General features: G+C 44.7%; 1 protein-coding gene across 1 annotated transcript in view; it reads right to left on the bottom strand.

Moving 5' to 3' along the window:
• Positions 1–1,467: 1,467 nt before the first annotated feature.
• Positions 1,468–13,880, bottom strand: part of zgc:103559 — a 38,820-nt gene continuing 26,407 nt past the window's right edge. Inside the window, exons 8-11 of the mRNA XM_031838200.1 lie at positions 11,423–11,561; positions 2,339–2,511; positions 2,180–2,212; positions 1,468–1,971 (exon numbers count right to left, since the gene is read on the bottom strand). Of these exons, the coding sequence (XP_031694060.1) occupies positions 1,783–1,971; positions 2,180–2,212; positions 2,339–2,511; positions 11,423–11,561 (534 nt within the window). The 3' untranslated portion in view covers positions 1,468–1,782. The remainder of the gene's footprint in view (positions 1,972–2,179; positions 2,213–2,338; positions 2,512–11,422; positions 11,562–13,880) is intronic.

Below are 13,880 nucleotides of genomic sequence, written 5' to 3'. Positions count from 1 at the left end.
CACGACAGAACAAAAATACCAGTCTTGATGCACAGAAAGAGATTGGCCCTGGTCAGAGCTATTACTCTACATAGGGGACAGGGCCCTGGTCAGAACTATTACTCTACATAGGGAACAGGGCCCTGGTCAGAGCTATTACTCTACATAGGGGACAGGGCCCTGGTCAGAACTATTACTCTACATAGGGAACAGGGCCCTGGTCAGAACTATTACTCTACATAGGGAACAGGGCCCTGGTCAGAACTATTACTCTACATAGGGAACAGGGCCCTGGTATGAAATATTACTCTACATAGGGAACAGGGCCCTGGTCAGAACTATTACTATTAATCCCCCTCCCCACATGCTAATCAAGTGCCTATCCTCTCTGTCATCTCCGCTGCCTTTTATCCCCAGATCCCATTGACTGCAGTGAGAACCCCCTCCCCTGGTTGTACTGCAGTGAGAACCCCCCCCCCTCCCCTTACTCTACTGCAGTGAGAACCCCCTCCCCTCCCCTGACTCGACTGCAGTGAGAACCCCCCCCCCCCGACTCTACTGCAGTGAGAACCCCCTCCCCTAGCTGTACTGCAGTGAGAACCCCCTCCCCTGACTCTACTGCAGTGAGAACCCCCTCCCCTGGCTGTACTGCAGTGAGAACCCCCTCCCCTGACTGTACTGCAGTGAGAACCCCCTCCCCTGACTGTACTGCAGTGAGAACCCCCTCCCCTGACTGTACTGACTGACTGTAGGTCATATCTTATACTGTAGGTCATATCTTATACTGTAGGCCATATCTAATACTGTAGGTCATATCTTATACTGTAGGTCATATCTTATACTGTAGGCCATATCTTATACTGTAGGCCATATCTAATACTGTAGGCCATATCTTATACTGTAGGCCATATCTAATACTGTAGGTCATATCTTATACTGTAGGCCATATCTTATACTGTAGGCCATATCTTATACTGTAGGCCATATCTTACACTGTAGGCCATATCTTATACTGTAGGCCATATCTTATACTGTAGGTCATATCTTATACTGTAGGCCATATCTTATACTGTAGGTCATATCTTATACTGTAGGTCATATCTTATACTGTAGGCCATATCTTATACTGTAGGTCATATCTTATACTGTAGGTCATATTCAGCAGATACTGACTTTTCCATTCAGTCCTAAAACCTAATGGTAAAAATGATGATCTTGATATCCTAGTAAAACATGTGTTTGTGTGATCCTGGGATTCTGTCCTGTCGTCCTTGATTCAGGGTGTTTATGAGCTGATATGCTTCCTAGATTTCTGACAGTGTCTGTTTGGTCAGAGATTACTCAGTGACACGGAGAGGCAGGGGCCAGGCACAGGAGATTAACCCCCCCCCCCCACCACCACCACTCTCCTCTAGTTCCTTAACTGTTGTACTGTGGAATCTACTCGATTTAGGTGGAGGGAGTAATGTAATGTAGACACAAATCTCCTTTTGAAAGAGATTACTTTGTTTATTAAAACATCTTAAAACAACAGTCAAGCATCTGAACTGTCCCCCCCCCCCCCCCCCCCCATGGTCCATTTATTTAATTGTATTGTATTTATTTAGCCAGGATTGTCCCCTCGGTAACATGTCTTGCCACTGTTTTCCAGGGAGTCACCGTGAGGCCTGGGTCCCCTCTGTCTTCTCTCCATCACCGTGAGGCCTGGGTCCCCTCGGTCTTCTCTCCATCACCGTGAGGCCTGGGTCCACTCGGTCTTCTCTCCATCACCGTGAGGCCTGGGTCCCCTCGGTCTTCTCTCCATCACCGTGAGGCCTGGGTCCCCTCGGTCTTCTCTCCATCACACAGGGAGACCTGGGTCGTCCCCTGGGGGAGGAGGAGATGCTTCCCCAGGGGCGTAGGAGAGAAGGAACCCTGCTTGTACACCACTCTGCCTCGGACGATGGTGACACTCACCTCCCCAAGCAACGTCAGGCCCAGGTAGGGAGTTAGCTGGAGAGAGAGACGGGGGGTGGGGGGTGGGGGTGTATCGTCAACCAGGATCATTGCCTTCAGTAGATTGTGAAGGCTTTATATGTACAGTCTGGACTGATACTACACATAGTTTTATATTGTGTAGGGTATTGTACCCATGGTTTATGTTATCGTTCATAGTTTAATATTGTGTAGGGTATTGTACCCATGGTTTATGTTATCTCACCTTATTTTTGTGATGTATACTTGCGTCTTTCACCTGTGGAAAGGCATCAATGGAAATATAAAATAACAGCTGAGCACAAAACCAACAAATGAACAGTAGTGATACAATGAAAGACTGTGTGTTCTTCGTCTTAGTGAATCCCTCTCCTATAATACTAGCCTCAAACTCCTTCTCTGGGTCCCATATGACCAGGTCTGCATCGTGACCGGGAACAAGGCTCCCCTTCTGGTTGTCAAGGCGACAGAGTTGTGCAGTGCGCTGGCAGAGGAGCCTCACCACGTCTGGCAGAGTGAAACCCTTCTTACTGGCTGACGTCCAGAACAGAGACAGACCTGAGATAGTGAGAGACAGACAGAGACAGACCTGAGATAGTGAGAGACAGAGACAGACCTGAGATAGTGAGAGACAGACACAGACCTGAGATAGTGAGAGACAGACAGAGAGCGAGACAGATAGACAGAGACAGACCTGAGATAGTGAGAGACAGACATAGAGCGAGACAGATAGACAGAGACAGACCTGAGATAGTGAGAGACGGAGACAGACCTGAGATAGTGAGAGACAGACACAGACCTGAGATAGTGAGAGACAGACAGAGAGCGAGACAGATAGACAGAGACAGACCTGAGATAGTGAGAGACAGACATAGAGCGAGACAGATAGACAGTGACAGACCTGAGATAGTGAGAGACAGACATAGAGCGAGACAGATAGACAGAGACAGAGACAATACAGAGAGAGACAGAGACAATAGAGAGAGACAATTGTTTGTATTTTATTTAACCTTTATTTAACCAGGAAGGGCTCATTGAGATTAAAATCTCTTTTTCAAGAGCGCCCTGGCCAAGATAGGCAGCATCAAGTCATTACGAAAAAATTACAGACAGACAACATGAAAAACTACAAGTAATCTAGTAAAAACTATTGAATTCACAAGAGTATAAAACAGCTAATTAAAAACCTTGACAGGTCAGGGAATCAGCCTCAAAATCCTTCATCAGTGATTTAAAAACACCAATCGGGACAAGTTCTTCCAATTTATGTATGGAATACATACTATAGCCTGGGAGAGGGAGGGCTGAATACATACTATAGCCTGGGAGAGGGAGGGTGGAATACATACTATAGCCTGGGAGAGGGAGGGTGGAATACATACTATAGCCTGGGAGAGGGAGGGTGGAATACATACTATAGCCTGGGAGAGGGAGGGTGGAATACATACTATAGCCTGGGAGAGGGAGGGTGGAATACATACTATAGCCTAGGAGAGGGAGAGCTGAATACATACTATAGCCTGGGAGAGGGAGGTTTGAATACATACTATAGCCTGGGAGAGAGGGAGCTGAATACATACTATAGCCTGGGAGATGGGGAGCTGAATACATAGCCTGGGAGATGGGGAGCTGAATACATACTATAGCCTGGGAGAGGGGGAGCTGAATACATACTATAGCCTGGGAGAGGGGGAGCTGAATACATACTATAGCCTGGGAGAGGGAGAGCTGAATACATACTATAGCCTGGGAGAGGGAGGGTGGAATACATACTATAGCCTGGGACAGGGGGAGCTGAATACATACTATAGCCTGGGAGAGGGGGAGCTGAATCCTGTTTGGCCCTGTCCGGGGGTGTCCTCGGATGGGGGCACAGTGTCTCCTGACCCCTCCTGTCTCAGCCTCCAGTATTTATGCTGCAGTAGTTTATGTGTCGGGGGGCTGGGGTCAGTTTGTTATATCTGGAGTACTTCTCCTGTCCTATTCGGTGTCCTGTGTGAATCTAAGTGTGCGTTCTCTAATTCTCTCCTTCTCTCTTTCTTTCTCTCTCTCGGAGGACCTGAGCCCTAGGACCATGCCCCAGGACTACCTGACATGATGACTCCTTGCTGTCCCCAGTCCACCTGGCCATGCTGCTGTTCCAGTTTCAACTGACCTGAGCCCTAGGACCATGCCCCAGGACTACCTGACATGATGACTCCTTGCTGTCCCCAGTCTACCTGGCCATGCTGCTGCTCCAGTTTCAACTTCCACCTGACTGTGCTGCTGCTCTAGTTTCAACTGTTCTGCCTTATTATTATTCGACCATGCTGGTCATTTATGAACATTGAACATCTTGACCATGTTCTGTTATAATCTCCACCCGGCACAGCCAGAAGAGGACTGGCCACCCCACATAGCCTGGTTCCTCTCTAGGTTTCTTCCTAGGTATTGGCCTTTCTAGGGAGTTTTTCCTAGCCACCGTGCTTCTACACCTGCATTGCTTGCTGTTTGGGGTTTTAGGCTGGGTTTCTGTACAGCACTTTGAGATATCAGCTGATGTACGAAGGGCTATATAAATAAATTTGATTTGATTTGATTTGATTTGAATACATACTATAGCCTGGGAGAGGGGGAGCTGAATACATACTATAGCCTGGGAGAGGGGGAGCTGAATACATACTATAGCCTGGGAGAGGGGGAGCTGAATACATACTATAGCCTCAGTTGTCCTGAGTCTGCACAACTCTGCCAGGACCTAGGATCAAGAGAGACGCTCAAGTGTTTTAGTACTATATCTCTTGACACAATGATGAAAATAATCATGGCCTCTAAACCTTCAAGCTGCATACTGGACCCTATTCCAACTAAACTACTGAAAGAGCTGCTTCCTGTGCTTGGCCCTCCTATGTTGAACATAATAAACGGCTCTCTATCCACTGGATGTGTACCAAACTCACTAAAAGTGGCAGTAATAAAGCCTCTCTTGAAAAAGCCAAACCTTGACCCAGAAAATATAAAAAACTATCGGCCTATATCGAATCTTCCATTCCTCTCAAAAATTTTAGAGAAGGCTGTTGCGCAGCAACTCACTGCCTTCCTGAAGACAAACAATGTATACGAAATGCTTCAGTCTGGTTTTAGACCCCATCATAGCACTGAGACGGCACTTGTGAAGGTGGTAAATGACATTTTAATGGCATCGGACCGAGGCTCTGCATCTGTCCTCGTGCTCCTAGACCTTAGTGCTGCTTTTGATACCATCGATCACCACATTCTTTTGGAGAGATTGGAAACCCAAATTGGTCTACACGGACATGTTCTGGCCTGGTTTAGATCTTATCTGTCGGAAAGATATCAGTTTGTCTCTGTGAATGGTTTGTCCTCTGACAAATCAACTGTAAATTTCGGTGTTCCTCAAGGTTCCGTTTTAGGACCACTATTGTTTTCACTATATATTTTACCTCTTGGGGATGTTATTCGAAAACATAATGTAAACTTTCACTGCTATGCGGATGACACACAGCTGTACATTTCAATGAAACATGGTGAAGCCCCAAAATTGCCCTCGCTAGAAGCATGTGTTTCAGACATAAGGAAGTGGATGGCTGCAAACTTTCTACTATTAAACTCGGACAAAACAGAGATGCTTGTTCTAGGTCCCAAGAAACAAAGAGATCTTCTGTTGAATCTGACAATTAATCTTAATGGTTGTACAGTCGTCTCAAATAAAACTGTGAAGGACCTCGGCGTTACTCTGGACCCTGATCTCTCTTTTGAAGAACATATCAAGACCATTTCGAGGACAGCTTTTTTCCATCTACGTAACATTGCAAAAATCAGAAACTTTCTGTCCAAAAATGATGCAGAAAAATTAATCCATGCTTTTGTCACTTCTAGGTTAGACTACTGCAATGCTCTATTTTCCGGCTACCCGGATAAAGCACTAAATAAACTTCAGTTAGTGCTAAATACGGCTGCTAGAATCCTGACTAGAACCAAAAAATTTGATCATATTACTCCAGTGCTAGCCTCTCTACACTGGCTTCCTGTCAAAGCAAGGGCTGATTTCAAGGTTTTACTGCTAACCTACAAAGCATTACATGGGCTTGCTCCTACCTATCTCTCTGATTTGGTCCTGCCGTACATACCTATACGTACGCTACGGTCACAAGACGCAGGCCTCCTAATTGTCCCTAGAATTTCTAAGCAAACAGCTGGAGGCAGGGCTTTCTCCTATAGAGCTCAATTTTTATGGAACGGTCTGCCTACCCATGTCAGAGACGCAAACTCGGTCTCAACCTTTAAGTCTTTACTGAAGACTCATCTCTTCAGTGGGTCATATGATTGAGTGTAGTCTGGCCCAGGAGTGGGAAGGTGAACGGAAAGGCTCTGGAGCAACGAACCGCCCTTGCTGTCTCTGCCTGGCCGGTTCCCCTCTTTCCACTGGGATTCTCTGCCTCTAACCCTATTACAGGGGCTGAGTCACTGGCTTGCTGGGGCTCTCTCATGCTGTCCCTGGAGGGGGTGCGTCACCTGAGTGGGTTGATTCACTGTTGTGGTCATCCTGTCTGGGTTGGCGCCCCCCCCCCCTTGGGTTGTGCCGTGGCGGAGATCTTTGTGGGCTATACTCAGCCTTGTCTCAGGATGGTAAGTTGGTGGTTGAAGATATCCCTCTAGTGGTGTGGGGGCTGTGCTTTGGCAAAGTGGGTGGGGTTATATCCTTCCTGTTTGGCCCTGTCCGGGGGTGTCCTCGGATGGGGCCACAGTGTCTCCTGACCCCTCCTGTCTCAGCCTCCAGTATTTATGCTGCAGTAGTTTATGTGTCGGGGGGCTGGGGTCAGTTTGTTATATCTGGAGTACTTCTCCTGTCCTATTCGGTGTCCTGTGTGAATCTAAGTGTGCGTTCTCTAATTCTCTCCTTCTCTCTTTCTTTCTCTCTCTCGGAGGACCTGAGCCCTAGGACCATGCCCCAGGACTACCTGACATGATGACTCCTTGCTGTCCCCAGTCCACCTGGCCATGCTGCTGTTCCAGTTTCAACTGACCTGAGCCCTAGGACCATGCCCCAGGACTACCTGACATGATGACTCCTTGCTGTCCCCAGTCTACCTGGCCATGCTGCTGCTCCAGTTTCAACTTCCACCTGACTGTGCTGCTGCTCTAGTTTCAACTGTTCTGCCTTATTATTATTCGACCATGCTGGTCATTTATGAACATTGAACATCTTGACCATGTTCTGTTATAATCTCCACCCGGCACAGCCAGAAGAGGACTGGCCACCCCACATAGCCTGGTTCCTCTCTAGGTTTCTTCCTAGGTATTGGCCTTTCTAGGGAGTTTTTCCTAGCCACTGTGCTTCTCCACCTGCATTGCTTGCTGTTTGGGGTTTTAGGCTGGGTTTCTGTACAGCACTTTGAGATATCAGCTGATGTACGAAGGGCTATATAAATAAATTTGATTTGATTTGATTTGATTTGATTTGAGAGGGAGAGCTGAATACATACTATAGCCTGGGAGAGGGAGGGTGGAATACATACTATAGCCTGGGACAGGGGGAGCTGAATACATACTATAGCCTGGGAGAGGGGGAGCTGAATACATACTATAGCCTGGGAGAGGGAGAGCTGAATACATAGCCTGGGAGAGGGGGAGCTGAATACATACTATAGCCTGGGAGAGGGGGAGCTGAATACATACTATAGCCTGGGAGAGGGGGAGCTGAATACATACTATAGCCTGGGAGAGGGAGGGTGGAATACATACTATAGCCTGGAAGAGGGAGGGTGGAATACATACTATAGCCTGGGAGAGGGGGAGCTGAATACATACTATAGCCTGGGAGAGGGAGAGCTGAATACATAGCCTGGGAGAGGGGGAGCTGAATACATACTATAGCCTGGGAGAGGGAGAGCTGAATACATACTATAGCCTGGGAGAGGGGGAGCTGAATACATACTATAGCCTGGGAGAGGGGGAGCTGAATACATACTATAGCCTGGGAGAGGGGGAGCTGAATACATACTATAGCCTGGGAGAGGGAGGGTGGAATACATACTATAGCCTGGGAGAGGGGGAGCTGAATACATACTATAGCCTGGGAGAGGGGGAGCTGAATACATACTATAGCCTGGGAGAGGGAGGGTGGAATACATACTATAGCCTAGGAGAGGGAGGGTGGAATACATACTATAGCCTGGGAGAGGGGGAGCTGAATACATACTATAGCCTGGGAGAGGGGGAGCTGAATACATACTATAGCCTGGGAGAGGGAGGGTGGAATACATACTATAGCCTGGGAGAGGGGGAGCTGAATACATACTATAGCCTGGGAGAGGGGGAGCTGAATACATACTATAGCCTGGGAGAGGGAGGGTGGAATACATACTATAGCCTGGGAGAGGGGGAGCTGAATACATACTATAGCCTGGGAGAGGGGGAGCTGAATACATACTATAGCCTGGGAGAGGGAGGGTGGAATACATACTATAGCCTGGGAGAGGGGGAGCTGAATACATACTATAGCCTGGGAGAGGGGGAGCTGAATACATACTATAGCCTGGGAGAGGGAGGGTGGAATACATACTATAGCCTAGGAGAGGGGGGGTTGAATACATACTATAGCCTGGGAGAGGGAGAGCTGAATACATACTATAGCCTGCTATGTGTGGTATTAATTGTTTGAATGGGTCCAAGATTTTCCCGGGGGGGGGGTTACGATGCTTTGGGGTGATAAACCTAACAAGACCGTGTCCCAGAGCATGAGTTAATGTTTCTGTTCTATACGGTACCAGGGAGAGATGACCACCAGGGCCAGATGACCACCAGGGCCAGATGACCACCAGGGCCAGACCATGATCTCTACACAACGAGAACAGTTATTATAATTTTTTTACAGCAGATACCGTCTGCTGTGCATTATAAGTATCTTTCATACAAATCTTAACCTTGTGACCCATTCCATACATCTGTTGTTTGTCATGTAGCTTGAAGAGGGTGTATCTTGGCTATAAAAGACCTTTGTACCTTTGTCTCGGGGCTCTCAACGAATCATCTGAGGGTGATTCATTCGACCAGCCATCGTTATCGTAGAGCACTCAATCGATTCACTTTATATATGTGTGTTGTATTGACTTGGTAATTCTTTATTCACTTATTAATAAGTGAATAAAGATTTAGTTTAACTATAACTCTGACTTGTGTGATATGTTCATCTCTCCTCATTTGATAGTAAAGAAATGAACCACCACACGAAGCCAGGAGTCTTTGATCAGACCTCTTCTCTGTTCACTGTGACTGGCCAGTAAATAATTAAACTGTCTTGTAAACTAGCGCTGTATTTTATGCTTATCTCCTTGTGGACTTTGTCGTGTAGCAGGAGACTGGATTAGTAGTAACATCAGGAGCAGAGTTTAGAGGCTTTGCCAACAGACAAGGCATGGTTTAATGAATGATTCATTTATGGTATATGAAAATATATAAATACGTTTTACAGAACAACACGACAGATACCTTTTCGTTTGGTGCCTCTGACAGACACATAGAAATATAATCTATTAGAATATATTATATTTCTATGGTTGGATATTAGGCTTCTATGTGTGAATCCATTAGATTATATTTCTATGGTTGGACATTAGGGATCTATGTGTGAATCTATTAGAATCTATTATATTTCTATGGTTGGACATGAGGCTTCTATGTTTTATTTTATTTATTTGACCTTTACTTAACTAGGCAAGTCATTTAAGAACAAATTCTTATTTTCAATGATGGCCTAGGAACAGTGGGTTAACTGGCCTAGGAACAGTGGGTTAACTGGCCTAGGAACAGTGGGTTAACTGCCTGTTCAGGGGCAGAACGACTGGGTTGTACCTTATCAGCTCAGGGATTTGAACTAGCCCAACGCTCTAACCACTAGGCTACCCTGCACCCCCCATGTGTAACTACTCACACAGATAATCCTATATATAGATGGCAAGGTATGGCTAATAGCTAATGGATCTCTACTGGATATCTAATGGATCTCTACTGGATCTACTGGATCTTTAATGGGTCTATAATGGATCTCTACTGGATCTCTACTGGATCTTTAATGGCTCTCTAATGGCTCTCTACTGGATCTCTAATGGATCCACTGGATCTCAAATGGATCCACTGGATCTCAAATGGATCCACTGTATTTTTAATGGATCTCTAATGGATCCACTGGATCTTTAATGGATATCTAATGGATCCACTGGATCTTTAATGGATCTCTAAGGGATCTCTAATGGATATCTAACGGATCCACTCGATCTTTAATGGATCTCTAATGGATCCACTGGATCTCTAATGGATCCACTGGATCTCTAATGAATCTCTACTGGATCTTTAATGGATCTCTAATAGATCTTTACTGGATCTCTAATGGATCTCTACTTGATCTCTAATGGATCTCTACTGGATCTTTAATGGATCTCTAATGGATCCACTGGATCTCTAATAAATCTCTACTGGATCTTTAAAGAATCTCTAATGGATCTCTACTGGATCTTTAATTAATCTCTAATGGATCTCTAATGGATCCACTGGATCTTTAATGGATCTCTAATAGATCACCTGGATCTTTAATGGGATCTCTAATGATCTTAATGGATCTCTAATGGATATCTAACGGATCCACTCGATCTTTAATGGATCTCTAATGGATCCACTGGATCTCTAATGGATCCACTGGATCTCTAATGAATCTCTACTGGATCTTTAATGGATCTCTAATAGATCTTTACTGGATCTCTAATGGATCTCTACTTGATCTCTAATGGATCTCTACTGGATCTTTAATGGATCTCTAATGGATCCACTGGATCTCTAATAAATCTCTACTGGATCTTTAAAGAATCTCTAATGGATCTCTACTGGATCTTTAATTAATCTCTAATGGATCTCTAATGGATCCACTGGATCTTTAATGGATCTCTAATAGATCACCTGGATCTTTAATGGGATCTCTAATGATCTTAATGGATCTCTAATGGATCCACTGGATCTTTAATGGATCTCTACTGGATCTTTAATTGATCTCTAATGGATCTCTAATTGATCTCTACTGGATCTCTAATGGACCTCTACTTGATCTATACTAGATCTTTAATGGATCTATAATGGATCCCCTGGATCTTTAATGGATCTCTAATGGATCCCCTGGATCTTTAATGGATCTCTACTGGATCTCTAATGGACCTCTACTTGATCTATACTAGATCTTTAATGGATCTCTAATGGATCCCCTGGATCTTTAATGGATCTCTAATGGATCCCCTGGATCTTTAATGGATCTCTACTGGATCCACTGGATCTTTAATGGATCTCTAATGGATCCACTGGATCTTTAATGGATCTCTACTGGATCTTTAACGGATCTCTAATGGATCTCTACTGGATCTCTAATGGATCTCTACTGGATCTCTACTGGATCTTTAATGGATCTCTTATTGATCTCACTTACCGAACTGTAAGGAGGAGATCCCTCCCCAAGCCTGAGTGAAATCCCCACTGTCCAATCTCTTCAGGTCTGGTGTGCAGGGGGAGTGATCTGACACAACCATGTCAATCTGACCAGCCTTCAGGGCAGACCACAGCTGCTCCTGGAGGGGTAGAAGGTAATGGGACGTTTTAGATTTTGTTTATATCTTTTTTTTCTAACCTTTATTTAACCAGGTAGGCCTTGTTGAGAACAAGTTCTCATTTACAACTGCGACTTGGTCAAGATAAAGCAAAACAGCGTGACAAAAACAACACAGAGTTACACATAAACAAAAGTACAGTCAATAACACAATAGAAAATCTGTATACAATTTGTGCAAATGAAGTAAGGAGGTAAGGCAACAAATAGGCAAAATAATTACAATTGAGCAATTAACACTGGAGTGATAGATGTGCAGATGAGGATGTGTAAGTAGAAATACTGGTGTGCAAAAGAGCAGAAACAAAACAAAAAAACAAATACGGGGATTCAATTGGAAATAACCATCATGTTCAGTGTGGATGGATGACTGGCCCCTGTGTTAACTTCTGTTATATAATGAGATGGTGTGGATGGATGACTGGCCCCTGTGTTAACTTCTGTTATATAATGAGATGGTGTGGATGGATGACTGGCCCCCTGTGTTAACTTCTGTTATATAATGAGATGGTGTGGATGGGTGACAGGCCTCCTGTGTGAACTTCTGTTATATAATGAGATGGTGTGGATGGGTGACTGGCCCCTGTGTTAACTTCTGTTATATAATGATATGGTGTGGATGGGTGACTGGCCCCCTGTGTTAATTTCTGTTATATAATGAGATGGTGTGGATGGGTGACTGGCCCCTTGTGTTTACTTCTGTTATATAATGAGATGGTGTGGATGGGTGACTGGCCCCTGTGTTAACTTCTGTTATATAATGAGATGGTGTGGATGGATGACTGGCCCCCTGTGTTAACTTCTGTTATATAATGAGATGGTGTGGATGGGTGACAGGCCTCCTGTGTTAACTTCTGTTATATAATGAGATGGTGTGGATGGGTGACTGGCCCCTGTGTTAACTTCTGTTATATAATGATATGGTGTGGATGGGTGATTGGCCCCTGTGTTAACTTCTGTTATATAATGATATGGTGTGGATGGGTGATTGGCCCCTGTGTTAACTTCTGTTATATAATGAGATGGTGTGGATGGATGACTGGCCCCCTGTGTTAACTTCTGTTATATAATGATATGGTGTGGATGGGTGATTGACCCCTGTGTTAACTTCTGTTATATAATGAGATGGTGTGGATGGGTGACTGGCCCCTGTGTTAACTTCTGTTATATAATGAGATGGTGTGGATGGGTGACTGGCCCCTGTGTTAACTTCTGTTATATAATGAGATGGTGTGGATGGGTGACAGGCCCCCTGTGTTAACTTCTGTTATATAATGAGATGGTGTGGATGGGTGACTGGCCCCTGTGTTAACTTCTGTTATATAATGAGATGGTGTGGATGGGTGACTGGCCCTCTGTGTTAACTTCTGTTATATAATGAGATGGTGTGGATGGGTGACTGGCCCCTGTGTTAACTTCTGTTATATAATGAGATGGTGTGGATGGGTGACTGGCCCCTGTGTTAACTTCTGTTATATAATGAGATGGTGTGGATGGGTGACTGGCCCCTGTGTTAACTTCTGTTATATAATGAGATGGTGTGGATGGGTGACAGGCCCCCTGTGTTAACTTCTGTTATATAATGAGATGATGTGGATGGGTGACAGGCCCTCTGTGTTAACTTCTGTTATATAATGAGATGGTGTGGATGGGTGACAGGCCCCCTGTGTTAACTTCTGTTATATAATTAGATGGTGTGGATGGGTGACAGGCCCTCTGTGTTAACTTCTGTTATATAATTAGATGGTGTGGATGGGTGACAGGCCCTCTGTGTTAACTTCTGTTATATAATTAGATGGTGTGGATGGGTGACAGGCCCCCTGTGTTAACTTCTGTTATATAATGAGATGGTGTGGTCTATGTTAGTCTTCTATTGTCTGTATGTACGCAGTCTCTCTGTTTATTTGCACTTTCTCTGTGTCTCTTGTTTTCATTTATTAAGTATACATTAATTACATATACAGTACCAGTCAAAAGTTTGGACACGCCTACTCATTCCAGGGTTTTTCTTTATTTGTACTATTGTCTACAATGTAGAATAATAGTGATGACATCATAACTATGAAAAGAACACATATGGAATCATGTAGTAACCAATAAAGTGTTAAACAAATCAAATAATATTTGAGATTCTTCAAAGTAGCCACCCTTTGACTTGATGACAGCTTTGCACACTCTTAGCATTCTCTCAACCAGCTTCATGAGGTAGTTACCTGGAATGCATTTCAATTAACAGGTGTGCCTTGTTAAAAGTACATTTGTGGAATTTCTTTCCTTCTTA

Source organism: Oncorhynchus kisutch, linkage group LG13, assembly GCF_002021735.2.
Source record: "Oncorhynchus kisutch isolate 150728-3 linkage group LG13, Okis_V2, whole genome shotgun sequence".
Lineage (NCBI taxonomy): Eukaryota > Metazoa > Chordata > Actinopteri > Salmoniformes > Salmonidae > Oncorhynchus > Oncorhynchus kisutch.
The sequence above is the reverse complement of the archived record's forward strand: the minus strand, read 5'-3'. Positions and strand labels throughout refer to the sequence as shown.